Raw genomic sequence first — 27,599 nt, 5'->3', positions numbered from 1 at the left:
GGTGATAAATACTTCGCAGGCAGAACGAAATCTACTATATTGCTCTCCCGTTCTGCCTAGAGCGACGGGTGCTCGTGGTGTCGTTCTGCGTGGGCGAGAATGAAGGAAAGCAAAAAACTTCGGCGATCGAAGTGGAAACTACGAAGTACCGAATGCCATCGAGAGTATATTCGGCTGTGTGTTCGTTTAGGGGCATTAAGACGGGCTTTGATTCTGCCTCTTACACGCACCTATTCTTTTTCTATATGAATGAAATATACCCTTTGGTGCTGCCACGATTGCGGGGTATAATTAACTCGCACATGTGCTTGAGCGGGAGAGAGAGTACAGCAGTGGGGGATTGGCGGAGAGAAGGGAGAGAAAGTAATGTCATCATGACCCTGACTTTTTGGCAGCCGATGGAATGGATGGTCGAGGAGCGACATCCCCCCCCCCCACCCCCCCCCCCCCCCCCCCCCCCCCCCCCCCCCCCGCCACATCATCTACCTTCCAACTTGTTGTTGTTGTTGTTGTTGTTGTACCTTTGGCAATTCCATTAAAAAAGAAAACTTTTTATTTGACTTCTCCATCTTCCTGTTCTACTTTTCGTGTGTCGAATGTCAAGCGAATTTCATGAGAGAGATCCCCCGAAAACCCTTTGAACTACCAGAAAATAGGATTCGCAGAAGGAAAAGTAGCTAAAGTTTGTATGCTATGTGCTATGTGCTATGGGAAGGGAGAGAGATTCATAAAAAGGTTTTGAATAACCAAATTATTGGTCCGTAGATGATGGAAAAGGCAAATTTTGCTCCCAGATGCGGGCCACTGATTAACACGTTTCGAGGGCACCGCCTGCCTGCTGCTCCTTCTGCTGCTCCTCCTGCTGCTGCTGTCGGTCATCGAGGCGTAGGATGGCTCAAAGGGCAAGTTTTGCGAAAGAAAAAATAAAGAGTTAACGAAAATCTCAATGAAAGTTAACCTCAAAGGTCCCACAGACCTGTCCTGGGTGAAAGCAGAAGAAAATTGAAACAAGAGCGAAAACGGCTCGGCCCAAAACTTCATTAAGACAACAATAACAAAAAGCTTTTTGGCAATCTAATAAAACATTTTCATGGGTCGTCGTCGACGGTTGAAAGATGGCGATTATACGTGGTTCATATACGAGCTACCTCCTGCCTGCCCGGAGTAATTCGAAGCCAACTGAAAATACCCTAAAAAATGAATTTAAATCTTTCCGCGAGTGGAAACGAGAGTGAAAAACAAGGAGTTTCTCGACGTTGATAACATTATCATCACTTTACGGTTTAGATAATGTCATATCGTGGGCTGCCGCGAGGGTAACGCAGGGGCGAATGTGTTTTCTTTTTGTAAAGAGAGCAGAGTTCCTGCTTCTGCCACAGAAAGTGGCGTGTACCTGCTTTGTGCGGCGCTTCAGGAACTGCGTTTCCCACTGCTCTCTCCTGTATTTTCTGCTTTATTTATGATTATTATTATGTAGTACTTTTTTACCATACTGGTGAAAAGTTGTCCTTGGATACATTGGATTCAGGCGACAGGGAATGGGGTGTGTGGAGTGTGGAGTGTGGGTGGTGTCTCTTGATGGAGATGTGATGTGGGGCACTTTCGCTGCTCATCCTGTTGTTGATATTTCAATCAAAACTCATGGAAAATGTAAAGACAAGCGGCAAGAAACTTAAGGAATATGGGCAAAGAAAAAAGAATTTGAATTTAAAAAAAAAATCTCCATCGATTGACTACTTTCTCTACCTCCTTCCTTCAGTGCCGATCTTCTATTCTTGTAATTTCCCAAGTCCCCTGGTACTTTATTAAGCTCTCGTTCATCCCCAACGTTATAAAGTTTCTCTTTTCTCCTTCTTTGTGATTTGTGCTGCTTCATTGTTTAATAGTTTCATGCCACCTCAAGGTTCTTGCTTCATTTGTCAATCATTTGATGGCAATCATCCGTGTCCCCCATCATCCTATCCGTCCTGGTGCTTCTTTTTGAGTTGAATGCACCATTGTCGCCGCCACCGCCCCCGCTCCTTCTGCCACAATTTTCTGTTTCTGCTTCTGCTTTTCTGCTCTTCTTCTTTGGACTGCTGCCACACTATTGCGGGGCAGGCAGCTCCTTGAAAAATGCAAGTTGTGTTTGGAAAATATTTCTCACTCTACATGATGTTTCCTTGCCTCTGGATGCTGCTCTGCCTCTGTTGCTGGCTGGCATTGCTTCTGCCTTAACTCGTATTTATTTCATTTCATTTATTCCGCTTTTCGCGTTGGGAAACATACACACACAGCTTCACTGTGAGCACTGAATGCACTGAGAGAAATGGAGATAATCCAAGAGAGCTGCCTCTCTCTCTCTCGTTTAGTGTGTAATATTACAAATTACCGAGAAAATGTTCCCTCAAGTGGCCCCATCTAACCCCGTCCGAACTTGTGCTCTCCTGTTATTTCTCGCAGTGTACTTAAGCTGTTTTGTTGTGGGCAGTGCAGTGGGCACTTCCAGACAGTAAATCGGATTGTCTGCTGGCCCAGGGACTTGGCAGCGCATTCGTCGTGGTAGTCCCTTAATGCAGAAGGCAGACCAGACTGCAGTCCATGCCTTCTAGGGCGCTGGCGCCCACTTAAGTATGCTAAGATTTCCGTTGCGCTGGCGCTTATTGCAACACAAGATGGCAATGCGGCAAGTGGCAAAGGAGCCGAGTGGCAGCAGAGGCAGAAACAGCATCAACAACAAATAAATATAAATAATGAAAGACAAAGTCATTTTGCGCCACAATGACAATGGGAACACTCTGGCGACACACACACACACACCCACACATCCGAGCGATCCATAGATGTATATTCCTGTATCCTCCTGCTTTCCACCCCCCAGGTAGCAGTCATATGCTTATGAGACCCCACCTTCTCCCATCTCTCATTTGACTTTCTATGGCTACAGCTCCCTTTCCGTGGGGATTTCTGTGTGGGTCTCTGTTTCTATTTGGTAAAGCGAGTGAAATATCTGAGGCTGTTTATTATTTAGACAATGAAAATATACACACACACAAACACACAGAGAAAGAGAGAGAGGAGATATACAAACACAGATACAAAAGCTAATACAAACACACACACACATTTCGTATGGAATAGGAAACCAAATCAAGCCACAAAACGAAGCGAAGCCAAAGTCCCAAACGGAAAAGTGCTTCGGTCATAAGGGAAAAAGGCTCTGTTGATGGAGGGGAAAATCCTACTTTTTTTTTCGTCACTTAATTAGAGGGAAATTGTAGCTCCTTTTGTCACTTAATGAGAGGAAACAGTGATTTGTATACTAACAACTCTGTCGGTTTTAATAGGACCGGTGACTTTTGATGGAAATTATTACTATAACAAAAGAGTGTTCGAATGGGAATGGAAAGGCTATTAATGGAAAAAACGTGACTTTTTAATGTAAAAAGAAACTTTCAAAAGAACAAAAATAACAATATTTCTTAGAAAAATCATATTGGATCTAGCGTTTCCCATAATTTTTAAAAATAAATTCGATATATGTTCATATAAAAAAGAATTTTCTTTATTTTTAGCCAATTTTAAAGATTTATTTGGGAATTAATTTGTAAAATTTCTATCTATCGACCGAGGAGCGCAACCGCATAACGCGGGACAGTGAGTTACAGTAACACAACTACAATACGGCCCTTAAACAGTGAATTTTTTGAATAATCTTAAAGTTTTACTTTTACTATTTGGGATCACTCTTTCGATACATCGCCTGTGTCAGTGTGAACATCAACTGTCCAACTGTGACTGAGAGTGAAACAACAAAAGAGAATACAAAAGGGAATGGGAATAGGAATCAGAGGAACATACATACATACGTAGGGCTCTGTCACCACTCGAATTACCTGCAAACGATCGAATTATACGCGACTGATGCTGGAACGAATGCTGATTGCTTTTGCTATTTGGTGGCAGGAACTACTCGTAGAATAAACAATTCTATGCACACATCATCGAAATGGAGACACATACATGTACATATATAGATGTACATATGTAGGTAGAAATACTCGTAGAGACCCCATACACATTCAGGACACGCCGCACGCACACACATACAGATGCAAATGCTGAGAATAATAGACACTTGAATCGGAATGGGTAAACGGTGGGTGGGGGGGAATGGTAGAACTATTTATGAAGGACATTTATAGCCATTTTGAATGCTTTGATTTCTGGAAATGAAAGCCAGGGACCACTTCCGCACGAGGGGTTGACCCTGTTTTCGGGGATATCCCCCTTTCTTCAGAGCAATCGACGATACCCTCTTAATGAACCAATCACTTATGCAAACCGATTCGTATTCGTATTCGTATTCGCATTCGCATTCGCATTCCGCATAGCTCGCGAAAAACTGTGCCTCTCAAATATGCAACGAATTTTTCCTGTAGTTTGACAACAGCGGCCACAATTGCAGCTTGATTGGCCTGCCACAGGGCCCTGGCTCCGCCGCAATCACCAAGGGCCATGAAAATGCGACCACAAGGAAACACAGTGTGGAAAACAATGCCAGGGAAAATTGGAAATGCCCCATGCATATGTAAGTAGGGGACAATGTACGTACGTACACACAGACATGCACTTGTCTGTGTGCGTTTTACCCTTTTGCTTTGTTTGTTGCATGAAGGAACAATGCAACAGTCGCCACTAATTTGGTTAACACTCAGCAAACAACATATACACACATGAAACACACGGGATACCTTTCAGTGGGGTGTCCTTACGGAAGCTTCAATCAAAATATTAAATGTTTTTTGCTGAGCATCTGCCCTTGCACTGCTCTCTCTCCTGCTTCCCTACAGGTGTGTAAGTTAATTGAAGCCCCACAATAGGGGCAGCACCAGGGGTGTATTGTATTGTGCTCATGCTGATGCATGAACAAATAGTTATGACAGAGAGAATGCTCAGAGTCAACGGCAGAGCATATGCAGCAATGTCTGAGAACAGCCGAATATACTCCCGACGGCACTTCGATCATGTACAGTGTTGCCTTACATTCATGTGATCCACTGTCTGTCTGTGGATATTAGTCAAGGATTCGCAGCGGGTCTTACTGGTAGTATTTTGCAGCGTATTCCCAAGTCTTTGACTACCACACAGCAATTCATTTAGCATTTTTCCCCATTTCCTATTTTCAAAGACTCTTCCTTGGCCTTGTGGCTTCACTTCTTGCAGATTGCTTTGGTGGACTCCCCGGCTCCATGGTGCCCGAGTTTGTGGTTCGTTCCTCCTGGTTTTCATGGCCCGTGGCCCCCGGGCGGTTGAGCAACTGTTCGGGTGAAGGCGCGCGCTAAATGGAGCCGCAGCCGGGTGATGGAGAAGGGGAAAATGCAGAATGCTGGCGTGTCACTCGAGGGGATGGACGTGGCTGGCTGTAAAGTAAAGCGAACTGAGGCAGGAATCCAGCAAGTGGCACTACGAGAAATGACTTTGCCTTCTCTGAAGTGCTCTGTGCAGGTGTCTTTCCCTTAAAGTTGCCCCTCAGCCTTCAGCCCCTGCCTCACTCTGCGGCTCTCTTTGCTGCTGCATAAATAAAGCTAAGGTGCAAATTAAATTTTGAAATTTTGTTGTGCCATACAAATGTAGGAGGGACTGGAGGGCAATAGGGCACGAGGGCATGGCACCTGCCAATGGAGTGGCGATGTCTCTGCACTTGTTGGCTTCTGTGTTAATCGGCGCTGCGGTTTCTCGAATTACCCCTCCAAAAGCACCCAAAGGAAGGCAAAATAAGAGAAAACCCGGGATAAACATGTCTGGCAAACAAAAAAAAAAGAAAAAATTCACATCCAGGTTGATGGGTTTTCCTCCCAAGTCGCACCATCTAACCCAGTTTCGTGGTATGCCAAAGGACATTCATTACACAGAACAGACTTCAGACTTCAGGACTTTCTTCTTCCTCATAACACTGGAAGCCAGCCTGATGATGAAAATTTCTCACATAATTCTCCCTCTCGTCTCTGGCATATTCTTTTATGAAATTTTGATGGAATTCTTTCCCCTACGACGGAGAATGTTGAGGAGTTCGTTAAGGCGTGTTGTATTGGCAGTAGATAAAGGAACAGTTTTTTGGAGATTATTAACGAAACGATTACTAAATCGATTACGGACACATCTCCAAATTTGTACATACATACATATGTATATGTATGAAAAACCAACAATCGAAATTATATCTATAGAAATAAGAGGGAAATTGTCGAATCGATAAACAACGAGAGGGAACGTTGTGAGTCGCTGCTACGACCGTGACTTACATTTATACCCGAGACTCCGTCAGTATGGCTCCTCTCCGCCAGAAGGCGCACACATTGTACCACGAAGAGTGTGTGAGAGAGAGACAGAATGAGTAAGCGCTGGGTTTGCGTAGCCACTGAAAATTGATTTGTTCCTTCTTGCTATAGTAATAATTTGATCTCATCTACATTCGGCAGTTTAGAAAATATGGTCATTCTTTACGAGTCTGCGTTTTTGGTTTTCTCGTATCTTTGACTTTGGGGATGCCAAAGGTGCAGATGCGATATCACAGGAGTTTGGATACAAAATTTGGTTGCTCTACCTCTTAGTCTCTGAGATTATAAAGGGATAGAGCGAGAGAAAATGAAATTTGTTTCTGCATTCTGGCTATAGTAACACGAATAGATTCTGCAGTCTAGAAGGTATAGTCATCCCTTATAATTCTGTGCTTTTGATTTTCTACTCACTTCAAAAATTTGGATGCCATAGATGTTCGTCTTTTGTGGAGGCGGAAAGTAGGATATCCCAGAAGTCGTTGCACTAGCTCTTATAGTCTTTGAGAACTAGGGGCTCATAGGGACGGACAGACAGACATGGCTCAATAGACTCGGCTATCAAGAATATACATATATACTTTTTCCCCACGAATCTAAAATACTCCATACTCTTTTTGAGTACCGGGTATAAAGATCAATAGTCGGTAGAAATCAATTTAGAAGTAATCAAATTGGAAATTCTATATTTCGATTGATTGAAACAAATCGATAAGCAGTGTGAAATTACGCAAAAGATCCTTTAATTGATCAATTGAAAATGATTGCAGCAAATAGATAGAAATCATTGAAATTTGTAGCTATGGATTCTAAAGGAGAGAATATTATGAGTCACACCTGTTTCTATATACCATACGGTCTCCCTGATATCTCATTTTTCTCCTACATTTTGTAAGCCCTTTTTATCGGTTTATCGATCAAATTTATAGCATATAATTTTTTGTGGGAAAATTCCTTGAGCGTTTCCATTTGCCTTTTTTATGGCGGACATTTTCATAGGGCCATTGCTTTTTCTACTTTATTTGGCATCTTTATCAAGGTCACGCATCATTGGATTCTCCTGCCAAATCGTCGTGAAAGAGCTCCCTTTTGGGTGCAGTTTATGGGTTTTTTGGTTCATAAGAATATTTCACTTAAATGCTCATCTTTTTCAGACGAGGAATCCAATCTACGGCCTTCAAGATGCAGACGAATGTGCAAATTGACTCGAAGAATCTACGAGGAAACGATGACAATTTCCGCACACGCGGCCACCACATAACCATTGAGGTGAGTGCTCCTCTGTTATCTATTATCTGTTATCACACATGTCCTTGTGTCCCATCGACAACAGGAAACTTCAGTCTCCAGGATGTTATTAATTATAGTTGAAAGTTTTGTCCATCTTCTTACTTTGGTGAGCTTGTGTGTGTGTTGTTTGGTAGTGCTGTCGATTCTCTGATGATTCTCTATCCATGGCTAGACATGGTTCAAACTTAATTAATTATGGTAAATATGGAAGAGAAAACAAGGCAGAAAACAAGACAGCCAGTCCACTACCCAGGGCCCTGTCCTGCACACCCATATGTGTGTGGCCTCCGGCGGTGACTACTTATACGATGGGACTGCCGTCCTGCTTATACAGATGTTGGGTAGCCAGACTCGTAATTAGATTCGTTGTGGGATGGTTATTCATTTAGCATAATTTAGCATATATTTCTCAAATCTGAGAGAATAATTAATTAAGCTTCCATTAAATTAAATTTAATGCAGAAAAATAATCTACTTAATATTCACAATGTACAAAAAATGAAATCATTTTTCCCAGACTCTGGCCAGAAAATATATTTCCATAAATTATGAAAACAAAGTGTACAAATCTATATATACGTATATTGAACGGAGTTATTAAATAATTCTGCAAAGTGTATTCCACTTTTTCATTATATATTTCAAATCACATAACGAACAAACAACCCGGCACCAAAAGTGCTGTTCACGCTCAATTATGTTTATTGTATCTGGTTTTTGCTGAAATGTTAAATATAAATTAAAAATATGCCCCTAGAAAAATACACCCAAGGGGAGAGAAGAGTCATTAGTCCTCGTTTCAGTGAAAAAAGAGAGAAAGGGCTAGGAGATGTGCCACCGAACTGATAAATGTTTCGCATGTTTATTTGCATTTGACCTTTCTTAACGCATAATTTCTAAAATAATATAATAATAATAAATAATGCATTCAAAATAGGCATATTCGCCCACTTTACCCTCAAATGAATGCAAGCGAATTAAAGGGGGAACATGAATGAATTTTTGTGCTCATGTGGGACTCAGCGAGGAGGCAACGAATGCGAATGATGGGTTCTTGAATGGGTATTGAATTGAGATCGCATTCACCGCCTTAGGGAATTAGCTATCAACAATTGGAATCATTCGAATGCGTCTCGAAGGAAGGCCTCTGTTTCGAGCAAATTTCCCGCTCTTCAATCGAATATTTCATTACAGAATTTGTTCACTGGGTGAAATACGAAGGAAAGCTTGATGTAAGCTCCAGTGCCTGCGGAAGAGCTTTACTGCAAACTATCCTGTGATTCAAAAGACCGCTGGAGAGGATGCAGTCTCCTCTCAAAACATTTTGATGCACAGCTGAGATTTGGAGGCAAGACCCCAAAGGAATGGAATGAGGAAAGGCTTAAGCGTCCAAACACACAAAACTGAAGTTTAAATTTATTTACATTTAAATTTGTTTGCCAATGAATGGCTTTTAGACATCATAGTGGTCCTGATACAATGATGGTTCGCCCTCGTTACGGCCACCGGCCGCCAGTACCAGTCCTGTGAAATGATTGCTCAAACGGGTGTGGCCACCGGCCTGTCCCAAATATGTCTCCTGATCAGAATCAGAATCTTTCTTACACTTGCGTTTGGCTGTTATACAAAGAGAACCGAGAACGATTAAGAAATATCATTTTCATCTTCTGGAAGAGCTTACTATTTCGTACAGTGTAGCGGGGCACAAAGGTCGCCAGTGCATTCATCAGGAGGAGTAGGAAGACGAGTACCACTATTAGAAACTCGTACATGGATGTATTTGTCGGTAAATACATGTTTTGAAATCAGCTTGAAATTGTAGAGTGGGTTATTGAATCCTCAATTGAGCGGCGGGTCGGTGCTAACTTGATTGAAAATAATTAATTTTGAAATTTTTCCAAATCGAGAAATAATCCATGGCTTGCTCTCTCCCTCCGGCACCAGACGAATACCACAATCAACCTTATTTTTGGACATATAGCCACGAATTCTATTCTTTAAGATCCCCCAAAGGTTTTCGATTGGACTTAGGTCTGGTGACTGTGAAGGACATTTCAGTCAGTCAGTTTCGGGTCGTTATCCTACGGGAACGCACACTTTCATTATCATACTGTCCAGTTTATTAATATTCTTTTTATTGGACTAATCCTCGAATGGGGAAAGCACCTTCACAACATGATGTTTCCACCAACAAGTTTAACAGTTCTTAAGGTGTTTCCCATCAAATGCAAACAAATTGATCTTAGTTTCATCTGACTACAACAAATTTTTTCAATTTTTGACGTTGAAAATGCACTGTCGTGAATTTGACTCGTTTTTTTTAATTATTGTTCCCTAAGTAATGGTACGTCTATTGAGAGTAGCATTTAGATCATTTTTAAGACCTACCGATGACAGAAATGAAATTTTATTTATTTTCAAACAGGAGGTTGTAGAACTTCTCTGTACTGCCCGCGCTTTCCGCGTTTATTAGGGTTTTTTTGTTGTAGAAAATAGTAGGGCCATCTATCGCGCATTATTTCTTTCAATCGCCGTAGAATGTACTCAACGACCTATTCTGAAACGAATAACAAAAGCAAACAAAACGGGATCCGCAGTACTAGTTTCTTCTTTTGTCTTTAGTCTATGAAATATTAACTCTATAATTTGATTTCAGCCATTTTTAAACAAGATAGGAAAAACAATTCAATTCAAACTGGCGTCAAAAATTACAAAATTTATTGTTGGTACATAAAGATTTTTTAATCTAATTCTTCTGTTATATTTTGATACATTACTGTATACGCTTTCTATTAAATTTATGCAACTTGAACAAAATATTCATCGAAGAATGTTTTGAAAAATAAGAAATAAATATGCCGTTTCTATTATATTTTCAATAACTGTAGTTCTAAAAAATTTTTTTTCAAATATTTGCATTAAATAAATTGGATAATTAGATAGATAAACATATGTACATGGGTGCAACAAGTGTCCTCTCAGCCAGAGAGTTACAGAGAGAGAGATAGAGAGTGAGAGAAAATGAAAGAGAGCTTTTGCAGCCTCCGCGCATGCGCCTTCTCTGTAGCTTTGAAGCTTCTCACAAAAGCTTCACTCGCCTGAAGCTTTTTGCCCACAGCATCAGCTGTACTTTTAAGGCGAATATGGGGACATATGATTTTTGTTTTGTCCTACCGCCCTCGTCCTTCGTCTTTCCTTCCGTCGTCCTTTCGTTTGCTCGTTTCGTTTTTTCTCAATGAATGCTCTTGTACCCAGGAGGATGGATGCCTCTTCCGCGAGTGTACGAGTGTGTGTGTGGGCGTCTCTTGGATCGTGTTTCGTTCGTGTTCCATCAAGTGCGTCTTGCCACTGCCGCCGCTGCTTGCCACACACACTGCCACTGCCTCAGTCAGTCGCTGGCAACATTTTGGCGCGTGTTGACATGCGAAGAGTTTCTGTCGGTGAAATACCGCGCGACGCTAACGGGCGACGACGTTAACGCTTTTTTGACCGTTAAAACGCTTTAAGTTCTCGCGCGCTTGCTTCCTTCTTCTTCTTCGTATTTTCCTTCAAATCAAATCCGGCAATCGTCAAATTCTAGAAAGCAACACGATAAAAGCTGCAGCAAATCCTCATCTAGTTCTTCCTTCGCTCTTTTTTTTGAGTGTGTTTTTTCCGTGAACAAAAATAAAAAAGTAATTAAAATAAAGCCAAATTAAATTCACTTAAAATTTTTTACATTTTGAAACTTTTTATGGGCTTCGAATGAGAGTTTCTCTCAGATCATCCAAGGTTCTCTCTCTGATGAAGGCGGACATTAAACGAAGGGTAGAACCGACCAAAATCGACCAACGGAAGGGCGCTGCTGCACGTCATGGCCTCAAAGTGTGTGCGTGTGTGCCGGCATTTGGCGCGTAAATAAATTTGCTTATCAGCTGGTAAAAAAGTTCAAAAACTTCCACTTCCCATCCACAATCAAAGGAAGGTTCCATTAAAAGTAAAAGATAGCAGAATGTGGTAGATGGTACAGTGAAAGCTCTACAGTGGGAACATAAGTACGCCATGGTAATGAACCGTAAGAACATTTTTTATACCTTATCCCAGGCTCTCTCTTGTAGACGGTGACACCAAACAAAAGCTTCCCACGCGCTTATTTTCGGCCAATTCGATCGACGGATGGGTGCTGCTGCATGTCTGTTCCAAAAAAGATCTAAAGATTTTACTTTTTGCATTTCATTATGGGAATATGCGTCTTCCCGAGAATCTAGGCACTCTTATAAGCTTTTGGGATCATTTTGAAACCGCCTGATCCTTGGAATTCCTTAGAATTTAGAATCTTGAATCTCTTCTGAATAAGTAAATCTCGCAGTGAAGTTTAGGCTGTCCGCTGAGGAGAGATATCACTGTACAAGTGTTGGGATATGGGATGTAACTGAGAGGTCTGTGTGTGTGTGTTGTGTCTATGCTAGCCATTGTTTACATTGTCAGTGGAAGAGTGGCAACAATGGCGAAAAGCGACAAACGAACTGTGAACAGAAATGAACACACAAGAAACAAGAAACAGCATGAGACATGAAGAGCGAGAACCGAGAAACGACACGCGAAATGTGGTAGGAATATCCGTGTAATGGCATCCCTTTTATTGTCATTATCCTGATTATTGAGAGCCTGACTTTTGAGGGAAGGAGGATGGATTATCCTCGGTACTCTCGTGTGCTCGGGTGTGTGTGTGTGTGTGTGTGTGGAGTATGCCGATTGCCCCAGGGCCTCATCCTCTAATTGTCACATCCAATTGAAGGACACTGAAATACGCGTGTGTGTGTGTTTCGCAGTCCTTGTGTGTGGCGTTTTTAAATTAATATTTTCCCTGATAATAACAGCTGTCGGGAATGCTTTCCAGCACTGGGAGCAGAAGCGGAACCATTGTGCTACTCGTAAGTTTAACTGCCTGGCAATTGCGATTATTAATCAAATCAAGTGAAAACGCGACTCCTCGACTTAAGCGAAACAAAATTCGAGGCCACGAGGCGTTGGCGCAAAACTTGTGCAAAACTTTTCCTAGCAATTTCCTAGAGTTTGTAAAGTTTTCTTTGCATTCGATTAACACATAAAAGTAATCGATAATTTCAGAACCTTCATGCTAATCGCAGGACAATGTTCCATATTCTGTTAAGCATCAATAACTACATTTGAACACTGCCTAATAAAATAAAGCACTTCAGAATCTCTATTCAAATCAAATAAATTTAATGTAACTGTTTTCATCGATTAGTTATCAAAAAATATCGATTAATCAACAAGGGCGATAGTGTTTTTTGAGAACTTTTGGACAAATTATGAATTAATTTAAAATATCTACATATGTATTTTTCTTCTTAATATTTGATCGAATATTCGATAAAATGGTCTCGTCTATCAATGTTTCCTATTAATTTATCGGCTCAACGGTTAAATAGGACAAATAATCGTTTTTTCCTTCGATTCTTTGCAAGGCGTGGCTAATCGATAAGTATTTCTTCATAAATTATCGATTAGGCATTGATTAAATGCAGTCATTGCTGATATTTTATTTATAAATCACCGAGTAAGTGCAATAATCAATATTGTCTTTTTGTTAAATCATTGAATCTTCATCGATTAAATGCTTGAATATTTTTTGTATTACTAATCGATAGGTATTTGTAGACATACATACATTTTCAAAGGTATTTTCACTGCCGAAAATCATATTTAGTACATAAATGTTTAAAAGATTCGAATAAAATAACAGCTTGAAATGAATATATTTCTCCATGGTCGATTATTATCGATTAACGTTCTGATAGGCAAATTACAATTTCCGTTGGCATCTTTTATGTGGGGGCCCCGAAAGGCCAATGATCTACTCCTCCCCTCCGGCAGCAGCAGCAGCAGCAGTATTTCAGCAGACTCCAGGCCTCTCGAGTGTCAAGCTGAAATGAAAACGAAAGCAAAACTGTGCATCAACGAGTCCTTGAACCCGAACAAAAAAGGGGACATGACATTGGCCATGACCTGTTAAGGTCAACTTGTGCTGCTTTAACGTTGCAGCGCTTGTTGCATGCAACGAAAGCTGAAGTCGAAGTGGGCAAAAAAGGCAGACAAAACAGCAATGAAAAGAAAAGCAGAAGCAGAAGCAGAAGAGCACACAAACAGGAGTGGAATAAACCAGAAAAAAGCAAAGAAAATCCGCACTAAGCAACGCAAAAGCCAATCAAGAACCATATGCCCCAAAGCGTGGCATTTGGAATAAAGGGTTCAACGTTCAACGTTCAACCCACCAATTTTTCGAGGGTTCGTTCCCAAAAAAGTTGTGAGTGGCACCTCAAGCAGGCAGTATGATAATTTCAATGGACGAATCTTTTCTCTGCCCCTAATTCTATGAGATACTTGGCTTGAGGAGCCTCCTGCGGCTGGATGCTGCTGTGAGTAGAAGGAATCCGAGGTCTCGAGTCTTCATTTCATGACTGATGGGCGCTTTGAATTTTGATGTTGCTGCTGCGGGTGCTGGGACTGCGCATTCGATGGCTGCGTCGTATGTGGATGAGTTTTGAGCAAGTATTCGAGATAGACCTTGTCAGCCTCGTATTTTTCCTCGTTCTGGTGATGCCTCCGCAGTCGAACGGCCAGCCACCAGCCGGCAATATTGACAGAAACCTGAATGGCTACCTATGTAGATGCATCGTATCGTATTTTCATACAAATGATTGATGTGAATGATTAATTGAATCGCACCTGCACAATATTGATAACCAAAAGCATAGCATCGCCAATGCCTTCATCTAAAGTTTCATGATTATGTTGTCCACCCTGCCATTTGTAACGACGTTCTAGTTTCATACGTTCATTTTCATCGGTATATACTTGATTTCGCAGTACATAGCGATAGTACAGTGTAAAAAGGTCCAAAACGGTGAGGAAACAGATGCCGGAGGAGTACTAGGGAAGAGCGGGACGATGCGGATTGACAGATTGTTTGGGGATTGAAGAGGATCCATTAACGGAGTACTCACAGTAGCCACACCCCAAACGGAATCATAGAACAGCGATAAGAAGCCAGTGAATGCCCAAATGGCCAGAAATATGCCCAGGATGATGCGAGTTATCAGATATCCGAGAAACTTTGTCCGACTGTAGTACAACAAGAGGGTGGCATTATTGGCGGCCTTTAGCTCGCCATCAATCTAGAGGCGGACACTTATTAAATATACCTTTCCTCCATAAGAACGGACGGAATGGATTACCTGCACAAGGAGCGTCAGGCAAACGACCAGCAGCTTGAGTTTGTGGGTGGAAATGCAGCACATGATCCAGGATGTACTCTGAAGACTCTCGGGGCCTGCGTGTGCTTTTTAAATATATAATATGAGGGGATGGGAATGTGCCTATCCAATCAACTGGCCCGCCTTTTTAGACCCCAAAAGTAGATCGCTATCAGAAAACGAATCCAAAATTGTTTTCTATATAAATTTTGTCGAGTGTTTGGACAATTCTGGCAAATGACAATTGTGTCAACTGACAATTGTGGCAAAAATGTATTCAAAGATATATATACGAGTATATATATATTTCAGTGCAAACAATAGAACAAGGGAGTCGCTATAGAAATGGGTTCGAGTAGCAAGAAGAGTAACTTCTATTGGCCATGCCCATGCCCCTCTCCCACTAACGAAAGTACCTCAAATACATTCTCATTGTATATGCACTAGAGGGCATTCAGTATTACGCTTCGAGTCCTAGATCCTACTTAATAGGGCCATCTGTACGGACTGTTGCCCTTCCCCTGTGCCATTTGCCTTTAAGAGGGAAATCAAAAGAAATTGTTTTAAATGTCCAAAAGCTCATTGAGTAGGAAGGTTGCCAAGGGTCCGGGGGCGTGGCGTGGCGCGGGGTGTTGTGGGGGGCCACTCCGCTTGTTCTCGTGGTTTGGCACTCGGTTTGATTATCATATTACGTTTCCCACTGCCCTTTGCCGCCGTTAAGGGCTGTTTATTAAAAGCCAAGGAACATTTTGACCAGTCGCTGGGCTCCGCATCCTGCCACAGTGTCCCCCTCCTCTCTGGGGGCAGTATCCTTATTGAATTTTGTGTTGATTTGTTTGCATTTTGGAGGCCATCAAAGTTCTGAAGCTCTTAAAATGTATAAGGTTTTTGGGACATCGGAAAAGTCTCGGGGCCGCAAATCGCTTTAGGCGCTAGTGTGTGTGTGGGAGTGTGTATATGATAGTGTGTGTGCGTAAGGATAAACTGTATCCTGCTTCTAGGGCCATGGCACACGCAAAAATAAACAATTTTCACACCGACAGAGAGAGAGAGGGAGAAGGAGATTGAGAGAGGACACAGTTTTTAATGCTGTGGAAACCTGTCATCACTCCACACTCATATAATATCAACTCGATTAAAATGAAGCCCATCCTTTGTATCCCTGCTACACCTTCGGACCCTTGTCGCCTTCACAGTGTTTTTGGCAGGCAATAAAACATCTGCAGGATATCCTTGAGGCTCTCGCACAATGGGTGGCATATGGTGGCATCCAGGAGGGAAGACTCAAGTTGGCTCTGGCGAAAGGACACTCGGTGTTCCTCAGGGAAATGCAACTCAAATTTTCGAATCAATAGAGATGTTAAAGTTGATATTCGCTAAAGAAGACGCAGTTGACGCTGAGACTCTTTGAAGAATATAAGGTATATTCATTTCTAAGAGTCTATTTCAAATTCAAGAACAACAGGATCAAACCATATGAAAAGTGTGACTGAGCGTTAATAGGGTAAATACCAACAATACTCTACACCACAATATATGTATATATAATATATATATATACTAGAAAATTACCAGAAACGCTAGAAAATATAAAAGATAAAAACCAGAAAACTCCTAAAAGAATTAGCATGCAAAAATACTATTAAAAAATAGCAAACAAATATTAGTAAACGAGTGGGAACGTTTTGAGTCGCAGCTACTCAGTCCGTATGGCTCCCCTGCGCCAGAGGGCGCACACTGCACGACGATTGAGTGTGTGAGAGCGAGAGGAATGAGTACGCGTGGAAGGCGTTGCGTAGCCACAGAAAATTGATTTCTTCATTCTGGCTAAACTAATAATCAGATCTGATCTGATTCGGTATGGTATCTGGTGTTTAGTTTTCTCGTATCTTAAAAATTGTGAATGCCACAGATATTCTAGGTGGGACACTGTGATATCACAGAAGTCTGAATACAAAATGTCATTGCTCTTGCTCTTATAGTCTCTGAGAACTGGGCGCTCATAGGGACGGACAGACAGACATGGCTCAATAGACTCTGCTATTGATGCTGATCAAGAATTTATATACTTTATGGGGTCGGAAATGCTTTCTTACAATTACAGATACATATGGATGTGCATATATGGTGCATAGATACGGACATAAAACCTATGATATCTTTTATGAAGAAAGCTCACTTTTCTTTGATTCAATTTGTTGTTCCCTTTTTGTTCCTCGTTTTATTTTGTGTTATTGTGCCGTTTAGCGGTTCTCCACTGTGCATAATTGTCTCCTGCTGGAGCTCCCTTTGCCCTTCAATGTGTATGAAATGTTGTGTGTGCCTCCCTCGGGAGAGAGGGAGAGAAACTGCAGAGAGAGAAGCCCCATGCTTCTGCTGTTGTCCATTGTTGTCTGGCTGCTACCTAGTGCTCCTGGTGCCCCTGCCACTGCCCCAGATCCGTGCACTATTCCATATTGTTAAGGAGGGGGGGGGGCTAGCCTTGCGTCATGAGCCACGCCCCGAGCTCCCCCCCTCTCGCTCACACTGCTTTTGGCCCTTTGTCCAATGTAAACAATTTAATTTGCTTAGTTGGCGTAATATTCGCCATCAATAAAGGAGACCACGAGTGTGCGTGTGTGTGCGTCTGTGTGTGCTTGTGTGTATGTGTGTGTGTGGCAAACAATGACTATCGATAACAGGCAAGAGGAAGCAGCATAAGAAGCCAAAAGAATAAGGAGCCAAGAGGCTCGTCTTGTCCTTGCAATTGAGTGTCCAGCACTTGAAAGAGATCTAGAAGGCCAGAGAATTTCCCACAGAAGTTGATGATAAAATATATATACTATATATACCATTTATAGTATGTACATATGTGTAGAGCAACATTAAATCGTTATGGGCCAACGTCTCTATTGTGTGTTCGCCTTCTGTCTCTCAGTCTCTTGGTCTTTGCCATTCAATATTTTCCTCACCTCCTTTGCAGCATCCCACTTGTTCACCGCAAAAATCCTGTAATTGTTAATCTTTTGCATTGATTTTCTCACTCTTCCGTCAGTCCACAGACTCAATAGACTCCACAGACTCCACTCCTTTCCACGATAATCAAATTAGCTTACAGCAATTGACCAATTGATGAATTGATATGTTCGGCTGACACTCTGCTTCCATCGGTTTCTGTTCTGCTCTGTTCCATCCTTTGCTTTCGTCGCCGTAATTGCTGACGGCCAACAGTGCGTATGATTAACGTGTCACATCGAAGGCAGAGAAGGACGACGCTGAAGAGAGCGATAATTGAAAGGAGTGCGGCTGTGAAGAAGGGAAGAAATAAAGTACAAGAAATGAGTAAATTGAAAGGGTTATTACCTCTATCTTCTGGACTCATGGGACTCACTTTCATGGTGTTGATCATGTTCTTTCGACAAGGGGAAATTTGTGCTGTAAGACTGATGTCAAATGGAATAATGGCTTTCAAAATTCATCTGCTGCTGCTGCTAGAGTCCATTAAAATCTGCTCGCATTCTATGAAATATTTGTTGAATTATTAAACGGCATACAACAACATGAAAAATAATTGGAAGAGTCGGCAAGGCGGCGTCGGCATTCGTATTAATTAGGACTTGCATGGCACTGTCTGGGAAAGGGTTTTTTTAGTCCGTTGGGGAGGATAGATTTCAGAGGGGTGTGCAATGTGCAAAGGCAATAGAATTATTTAATTCATGTTAAATATTCACAGATATTCATGTTGTAAATCAGTGTGAAAGCCTCTTTATTTGGATGTGGGATAGTTTGTGTATATCAATGACATCGATTTTGGGAATGTGCCTGAATGGGCCTTCGTTCAATTAAATGAACTACAAATCAAACGATTTTCCGAGTGGCATTGAAATGTGGCACCATCTAAATGTTAACTCAACCTCAAAGTCAATATCAAAAGCAAATTTCATTAGAATTTTCCCGCATTGCTGAGGGCACTTCCATTGATGGCTGCCACTGGCACTTTTGCTGGGTGTCATTGGCATTTTGGTTATTAATTTGTTTCCCAACCCCGGCCCCGACAGACATCAAAGACAAAAAACATCTATGCGGGAGGCTAACCCCACAGAAAACGGATACAGAATAATGGCTGGCGAGAGGGACCCTCAGGAGCAACTAGGACAAGGAATCCATGAACGGGAATCAAGTGGGGAAAGACGACTGTCATTCTGTCGGAGCTTCAAACTGATTTATGCATTCTACAGACTCCCCTCCACGTGACCTTCCTCTTGATTTCTCTTTCTCCTCCCCTTCTCTGTTTCTCTTAGGAGTTTGTCTCTGGAGGCATTCCACATGTGGACTGCCGCCTTCCCTTCCCCGTTTGGATCAAACTCAAACAATAATTCCACAGCACAGACTCTTTTAAGCAATTTTCATTAGGAAAAGCCGCAAATTAGAAGAAACTTTTCCACAGAATTCCCCTCTTCCCTTGCCGAGAGTTTTCCTCCGTGAAAATGTGAGCAATTTTCATGAATATTAAAATATTCAAATTGTGGAAGAACAAAAAAAAAATACGTTACGCAGCCAAAAAAAAAAAAATGCTTCAGCGGGTGGGTTTTCCGGATCGAAATTTGAATTTCATAGACATCCCCCTACCGCGTGATGCGGCTTCTGTGAATGGGGGGTGGATTGTGGGATGTGGCTTCTGTCTGGGCGGATGGGGCTTCCGTCAGGGGGAATGGTGCCAAATGCAATTATTAACATTACGAGCGGAGTATTTGCTTTGGCCAAAATTTCAATTAGTGATAGAAATATTGTTTTTGCGAGTGTATAGAAGATGTCCTGTCGTCCTGCCCCCGCTCCAGGGAAAAGGCTAATTGAGTGACTGCTTCTAGTAGGAGTGGGAGGGGAGGGTAGGCCCTGGGGCTGCCCCTCATTTTTCATTGTCAGCAAATTGGCCACCGGCTTAAACGGCGGTACCCGGCTTTAGTGTCGATTTTAATTAGGCGCCACAGCCATCCCTGCCTGCACCTTTGTCGGTCGACCGTCGTCCTTCTTTCCTCGGATTCTGAAATCTTTGGACTCTGGAACGAAACCTGAAACCGAACAGAACGGAACGGAACCGCAGCTCAACCCTCGGGGGGCCCCCTGGAGGAGACATCGACATCGACACGGACAGGACATCATTACGAAAGGACCCCAGGAAAAATCTAAGCGGCCCTGGCCATAAATCAAATAAACGCCGACTAAGCTGGAAACACACACCAAAAAACGAGAGCAAAAAATGAAAATACCAAAACAAATTGATGAAATGGCAGAAGATTATATGCTCTTTCTCGGATAGGGGCGTGGGAAAGGGCTTGAGAGCCTTGGAGTAGGAGAGAAATTTGTAGACAATAATGATGATAGAATGAGGGTATCGAGTCGAGGGCCAAGAAAAAAGCTTCATTCGAATCGAATTTATCCCTTCACTTATGTGAAACTGAATCGGAAATTGAATCTGTGTACCTGAAAACTGGACTAAAAAGGGTACGAATCGGTTGGGTATAAACGGTACTAAACGTCTCTGAATCAGATTTAAGACTGGGTTCGAATGGGCTGATTTATCAAAGGATCTACCGTGCTAAATATCTGAAGTTGGTTTGGTAGAATCAGTAGATCAACTACCAAGGAATGTGTCTCATGCGACAGACCCCTCCACCACGTGAAGGGCAGAACGAAAAACAAGGCCAAGTGGGTGTTGGGGTGAGGGGAGCAGAGTGCTGGTGGGGTATGGATTTCATTTCTTTTAGGTTTCACGGTCAGAGCACATGATAAGGATTGACACCATTTTGCGGACTGTCGACTGCTGCTGTGGCGACTGGCAGTAAAAAGCCTCTGGTCCAAGTCCTGGTCTGCCCTGCTGCTGCCGTTTTGGCCCTGTAATAAAAATGTCGTTGCATTAGTGTTTCTGAGAGAGTGCGTTGAGAGTTCACTTTCTCTTACTTTCACTCTCTGTAGCTGCCGGTGTGCGTGTGTGTGTGTGTTTGGGTTCGTAATAAAAATTTAGTATGTGTCACATTGTTGCTTACTGTGCGTCCTGTGTGTGGCTCCTCAACCCTCCCCCCTACCCCCTCCCGTTTCAGCATTTGTCCTTTTGCTCGCATGCATTAGCCCCTGACCGGAAGTCGGCACTTTAGAGCCTTATTTTTATGATTCTTTATTTCCTTTAGGCCTTTGGCCTCCTCCCCGAAAAAGGAAATATTTTCTCATTTTCCCCCAAATGCAGATTAAGTGTGTGTGTTTGTGTGCTGAGGCTTTACTGTATTTGCTTTTGGCCTTTTGTCGTCTGTCGTTGTCGACATTTGCCCTGATTGATTCGATTCGATTTGACTTAATTCACGCATATTAATCATACGCCCCATGGCCCCCCAAATCAGCGCGAGACAAGAGACTGATGGAGACGGATAGAGGGATAGGCAGAGACACTGAAAGAGAGAGCAAGAGACAGATGAATTTCTTCTCCGCGAAATTTCAAGGCATTAAGCAGAGTAAACAGCCCTCGAGGCAGGCGCGCAGTACTTCGAAAAGTAATTATGCCTCCAGGCAGGGTAGCAGAGAATAAGAGAGAGAGAGAGAGAGAGTGGGGTGTGGAAGGACAGAGGGACTTACAGAATCAGTGGGGAGATCAAAGAGTTGGGTATCCATCAAAGATACTTATGTCCTTAAGAGTATAATATTTATAGTTCCTTTGCTATTCTTTTATGATAGAACTTTCCATCCATATGCTTTTTGTATATATTATCTCCAAACATCATCCCATCTATCGTTACCATTCCCCTACGAGCATCCTCTTTTATCTTTTGGAATCGATTAAGTTATTTTCCCCTCATCGGCATCCCTGATCAAACAACAACCTTAATCATAACCGAATACCCATCAGATGGCTCCGAGGCATTGCCCATAATTTTGAGTTACCGAATTTGTTGACCCATTTGTGCCGCTGGCACAACGTCATCATCATCATCATCATCGTCATCTTCATCTTGTTTCCATCATCATCGCTTGTCATTTTTATGGAGTCATTATTGGATGTCGCTGTCGATGTCGATGTCGCCCGTCGCCTTCGATGTCGATGTCGAGCAAATCACTTAAGCGCACTTAATTATTTGCACAAGTTTCGTCTGCAACGGCTGTTCCCGCTCCTTCTTCTTGGGGGCACACACACGTTCCACTTGCGTTACATTTCAATCGAATGGAATCGGAACGAGCCCCCAGGAGCACGAGCAGGAGCAGGAGAAGCAGAAGGGACTCGTATGAGTGATATGACACGTAATCAATAAATAACGGCAAACGGCCTTTCGGGCATCGTCAGTCAGTCAATCAGGCAGTCAGTCAGACAGTCACTCCCTTCGTGAGTGTGTCAGGCGGAGAATATGCTCAGCAGTGCGGAACTAGTTCCGAATTCCACTCAATGTTTCCAAAACGAAAGGCATGGATAGAAAGGGGAAGACAGGAAGCACAATATGGGAATTGCAATGGAAATTCAGAAGAAGAAACAAAGGAAAAATCAAGGAACAAGCAGAGAAGTCCGGAATCAGAATTGAAAACCAGGTTAAAGGATCATCAAAAATACCTTTAAATAGATGAAAATACAGAAGACAAGAGCTTCACAAAATGAATGAGTAAATAGTAGACTGTGAGTGCGAATGGATTTGACTGAATTTGTGTGCATTCAAGCAGATTTTGGGCAGATTCGCACTCTTTTTTATGTGAACGATGGAATCGAAATCCCAGAACAGCCGCCATAGAACAGAATCAGACTAGAGAATAATAGACAGGCAGACAGACAGACACACAGACAGAGACAGAGAAACGCACAAGTAATCGCAAAGTTTCGGCTCGAGGCGCACTGTAAACTTGTAACCAAATGAGCGACTGACTTTTGGAAACAGTTTATAATTTGGTTTGAATTTAGACCTCATTTCGTATGCCCAAGTCTTGCCGACGAGTCGTCTCTCAGTGGAACTTTTGGCACCACAAGAATGCCTTGCGGCTGTTGTTTAGACGAGCTTCCTCCGCTTGGAAAGCAATCAGGAAACTGCCACACAGCCACACAGCCACACACTCTGGCCTCCACTGCGGCATGCGGCATGCGGCGGCTGCTGCTGCTATCTCAAATTTGATCAAAATACCAAAAACTTTGTCGGCCCCAAATTGTTGAAACAATTCGTCAATTCTGAAGCTACAGCAAATGTCCTTCGGCTTGCAGCTACCCCGAGAAGCTGTTGTTGCAACGAAATCCCTGCTGCTGCTGCTGCTGCAGGTAGCCAAAGGATCAGTCAAGGACGAGAAAAAACGGGGTAGCAGCAGGTCCAAGGGCTCTCGGGGGATTTGCGAAGCAAGGGCAAGGATGGCGGATAACTTTCCAGAGGAAAAGGATTCGGGCAAAGGCAGGGAGGACGAAGGTCGCCTGTAGGTTGGCAACAGTTTACTCAAACCCCAAGCCCAAGCCCAGTCCCAAGAACCCACCCTACGGAAGGTCAGCCAAACGGCAATTAATGCTGCAGTTGACCCAAAAGAGACCCCCCCCCCATACACTGTCCGTCATACATATATAACGAAGGCCCAGCCCGGCAGACAGGCAGGGCTCCCAGGAGAATGTCCGTCCTTCTATCGCATTAAAAATACATTTCTCATATGGCGTCACTCGACTGGCTGCAAATAAATATCTGAATAACTCAAAAGCGCATTTTAATTAACTTTTCTCCCTCTCTAGCCCTCTCCCACTATAAATCCATCCATCTCACCCACTCTCATTTCAATTTCATTCGTCCTTCCGCACAATTAAATGCCCAATTGGTGGCATTTGTGGCATTCTGTGTGACATTCCTGAGCTGTAAATCTGTGGCTAAACGGAGCGGCAGACCGACCCAAAAGCGAAACCCAAACTAAAACTGAAACTCAATTTGCAAGAAACATACTGCCTGCACATGCACTGCTGAAAGTATGCGGAATGGCTGATGGGTAAAGAGAAAACCGAAAATGTTGAGTCATCAAATATGATCAAACCTGTTAGATTTACGAAAAACACAGCTATCGGATCATTATTATCTTAGCCAGAAGCGCATCAGTCGGTCTCTTGGGCTCTTTGAACACCTGGCCTCGATATACATATGTACATACATATAGAAGCTGAGTACCGTATATGATAGTTTCCTGGCTGGATCATATACATGCATAGTCTGTATGTATGCGCCGCGACCCCCAAAACTTTGGGATGTTTTCTAGTATTTTTCTGAATTTTGTATAGTATTTGTGTTGCACTTACTCACATAGCAGTATTGTGATATTTGTTGGTATCATTAGTATATTCTAGTATTAACTGCTATTTTTCCATATTATTTTTTAGTACATTTGCTTAGTACACTAGTATTTTCTGGTATTTTGCTCAATTTTTTTCTAGTATTTTCCAGATGTTACGCGTTTTGCAAAACTATATATTCGTATGTATACATACATATGTGCCATAAATATACTTAATTTGTATATAATCTGCATTTATGGTATATGTTCTTGAATTTGAATAAAACCCCTAAAATTTCCAAAAGCTCTCAATATATGTACATTAAACGTAGTTCTACGACTGTTTCTGAAATCAAAAGGTTTCGATTATTCCTTGGGTTTCTGACAAAGACCTCCAAAAAATATATATATTTCTGTTCAAACATTCTTTGAGCCACCTTTTCTAACAAAATATGTTACCGAACAAAGTTTTGTAGTTCGACAGCAATGCGTAGACTTTTCACGTCCAGTGTTCCCCATGTGGTGCTTGAAGGAAGGTGGCTACAGGAATTTACATTAAAATTTTCGCATTTCAGACGTTGGAACATGTGTTTCCCCTGATCCCCGAGCTCTCCCTCCCTCTCTCTTTATGTCTCTGAGTCTTAAATCGATGGAATCGATGGGGGCGTTGGAATGTGGGAGAGGAGTGGCGATGGCACACTCTTGTAATTATGAGCGATTGGAGGCAGCGGTGAGGAGAGTAGAAGCCGCAGAAATGGTGAAGCAAGAATGGGGGCGAATCGTCACCAATTTTGGAGGACGGAACTTTAAGTGCTTCCTCCCTTCTCAGAGCCTGGGGAATCCCCGGGCCGCGTCCCTCTGCAATGCAATTTAATTAAGGACCAAACAAAGTGGAAATTTCGCGCCCTAAAGAGCGATGACTATGGGGGGTGGAGTGGTGAAGAGTGTGGTGGCACTAACGAAGCATGCCACACACATTTCTCTTTCTCTTTCTCGAAGTTGAAATGAAAATTAGAAGAAAAGCAAAGCGAAGAGAAAGAATATCTTTTGGTCAAAAACGGAAATTATGTTGCGGCCAAAGGGCATGAAAAAATATACAAATTAGAAAGAAAACCCAGGAAGCTTTTGGACTGCGGCTAATGGCGCTTGAAAGGTCCTCGAATATATCCAAAGTTTCTGCTGAAATGGGAAACGTGAGTCGGAGTCCGAGTCCGAGTCAGAGTCGAGTCGAGTCCATGTCAATTATTTGCATTTTGCTATGGGGAAAAAACGTTGACAGTGGGAAAAGTGTTCGTACATGGCCAACGTTAAATGGCGGAAGGCGGCAGAGGGGGCCTCTCGCTGCAACGGGACGGGGGTCTTGTGGCACTTGCCGAAGCACTGAGGCGCTCATGCATAATTCCCTCCTGCACCCCAGGCTTCAGCTTCAGCTTCAATCTCGAGAACGAGCTCTGGGGCGGTGTGGCTCGGACGGGGTCTGGCCGTGTGGCCAAAACCATTTGGCTGCTGTCCTGGCTAAGGCAGGGGTGCGGCTAGATGAGTAGCCTATAAAAGAGACTGTATGCATAAATGTATCCGATTACTCTTACTTTTAGCGGAAATTCTTTTTTAAAGCTCTGAAGATATTGTAAAAGCTTCGGCACTGCATCTACAGCTGTGTATAATAGTGTCGCGGCACGCGTGCCACAAGTCCCAACGCTTTTAGCTAGTACTAGTATATTTTGGGTATTTCTTCCGGTATTTTTCTGGTTTTACACCCCATCTGAAAGTTAAGAGATCCCGCAAGTTGACTCTTTGTCCCATCTATAAGTCGTATTTATCCATCATTTGGTGTACCCCTTAAAAAAATAGCGTACGCCGGGAAAATGCAGTGGGACACGCATGAGAAGACACCAAAAGAGAGAGAGAGCGAAAGAGTGACGGTTACCAGGTAGGTGGCTCTCAAAGAGTGGGCGAGAGACGCCTGAATCCTGGCCTTTTCCGTTGACTGCATCTCTGGCTCGCGGAATCTCTGAATCTGAATCAGTGTTCTGTTTTTCCCTGTTTTCCGCTGTGTGTTGCATAATTGTGTATGCAATGCGTCGCGTTGTGCTGCGTTTTGGGCCCATTTTTTTTTTGTTCATTTGCATATTAATGCTCATGATGATGTTGATTCCCGCACTTATTTTCCCGCGTATTTTCACGCATGCGCTTTCCACGAACGTGAGTTGTTTGACTTTTGGGCCACTCAGTGGAGTCCACGGACACACATTATGAATATTGCCGTGTAATAAAATGAAAATTAAAGCCAAATTAGCACACGCTTGAAGTGGGCGAAAATACCCATGACAGAGTGCCAGCGAAAGACTGACATACGGACGGGATGAGGAGGTATCCCTTCCCCTGGGAGAACTCACTCCTGTGACCCACACACTTGACCGCCATCATTCGATGGGATGCGCCGCGAATGACAACAGCAGATATTTGGACTCTATCTTCCATCTCTATATCTGTCTAACCATTTACCTCTATCTGTATCTGTTTATAGTATCTGCACAGCGGATAACAGCTGCCCAGAGAAACCACTTTCATAACTTGAAGCATAATCTTCTCACATTCGATTAAGTATCTTTTTTTATGGACTCTCATAATGAAAGTGTTTGGAAAACTTTTACTGCAGACGCGACCATATATGCACTACCGAATGACAAAACCCCGCGCTGTTTTTCACGATATTTTTTGATGGCCTCTGTAAAATGTGTTGAAGTGACAGGTTTTCCTTTATTTTCCGTCGCCTATACCCTGTACCCATAATAGGGTATGCACAGATATTGAGATTACACGCTGTGCACTAATTGGATAGGGAATCGACACCAATTATTGAAGAAATACATATCTTCAAAACGAAACTAATATTGGGTAGTCCGTAGCTCATGTCTATTTACCTGGCAACAAATCATCGATATCTCATGGGGTATCCCCATAGTCCTAATATGATCGTACTTCTTCCTTTTTGGGGGGTTTTACAGTGTGCGAAGTAAATATAAAAACACAAATACAATTTCACAGTCGTTTAGATTGTCACCTTAGCGTCGTGTGGTCGTGGCTGGTAGCTGTATGCTGTTTTCTCGGCTCGTTGTGTGGCCTTTATTCCATCTCCATGGGCTGCTCGTAAAGCCGTGTGTAATGCCGTTAATACAAATTTTCAACGTTTTACAAATTGTGCATACGACGAGGACGTCGCGTGGCAGCAATTCCCCATGTGGCAGGTGCAGAAGGTGCCTCCCAGACGAGGAGGTGCAGGAGAGGCAGGGATAAACAGACGTTTTAGCTTTTGAAAATGAAATTTTCAACGTGTCAGCAACAGCAGACGTCGGCCCACACGCCCACACGCACACTCTGTTGTCAGTTGTCATATGTCTTCCGGCGTTTATTGACAGACGTGCTGGGTGGGTGTGTGGCTCCCACTGCTTCATCCCACGCTCCCCTCTCTCTCCCTCTGTCTCTCTGAATCCTC

At 42.8% G+C, this 27,599-nt stretch overlaps 2 protein-coding genes across 4 annotated transcripts in view; one reads left to right on the top strand and one right to left on the bottom strand.

The window, feature by feature from the left end:
* The first annotated feature begins 7,491 nt into the window (after positions 1-7,491).
* Positions 7,492-27,599, top strand: part of LOC6600757 (dipeptidyl aminopeptidase-like protein 6) — an 85,742-nt gene continuing 65,634 nt past the window's right edge. Inside the window, exon 1 of one of the 2 annotated variants that reach the window (XM_026992858.1) lies at positions 7,492-7,586. In XM_026992858.1, coding sequence (XP_026848659.1) covers positions 7,500-7,586 — 87 coding nt within the window. In that variant the 5' untranslated portion in view covers positions 7,492-7,499. Of the gene's footprint in view, positions 7,587-11,519; positions 11,652-27,599 lie in introns of those variants that run through there. The other variant, XM_026992857.1, reaches the window with a different exon arrangement.
* Positions 13,237-15,048, bottom strand: LOC6600752. Of its 2 annotated transcripts, none has more exons than XM_026992859.1 (5): positions 14,849-15,048; positions 14,618-14,788; positions 14,340-14,543; positions 13,886-14,273; positions 13,237-13,537 (listed from the first exon to the last, which is right to left on the bottom strand). In XM_026992859.1, exons 1-4 carry the CDS (start codon positions 14,909-14,911, stop codon positions 14,061-14,063), a joined length of 651 nt encoding a protein of 216 aa, XP_026848660.1. In that variant the 5' UTR covers positions 14,912-15,048; the 3' UTR covers positions 13,237-13,537; positions 13,886-14,060. The 2 variants fall into 2 exon arrangements, with proteins under 2 accessions (XP_026848660.1, XP_002025760.1); XM_002025724.2 differs by having other exon boundaries at positions 13,518-13,537; positions 13,929-14,273.

Source organism: Drosophila persimilis, unplaced genomic scaffold, assembly GCF_003286085.1.
Source record: "Drosophila persimilis strain 14011-0111.01,24,50 unplaced genomic scaffold, DperRS2 tig00000793-arrow-arrow-pilon, whole genome shotgun sequence".
NCBI classification, from domain to species: domain Eukaryota; kingdom Metazoa; phylum Arthropoda; class Insecta; order Diptera; family Drosophilidae; genus Drosophila; species Drosophila persimilis.
This window is presented reverse-complemented; position numbering and strand designations above follow the sequence as displayed.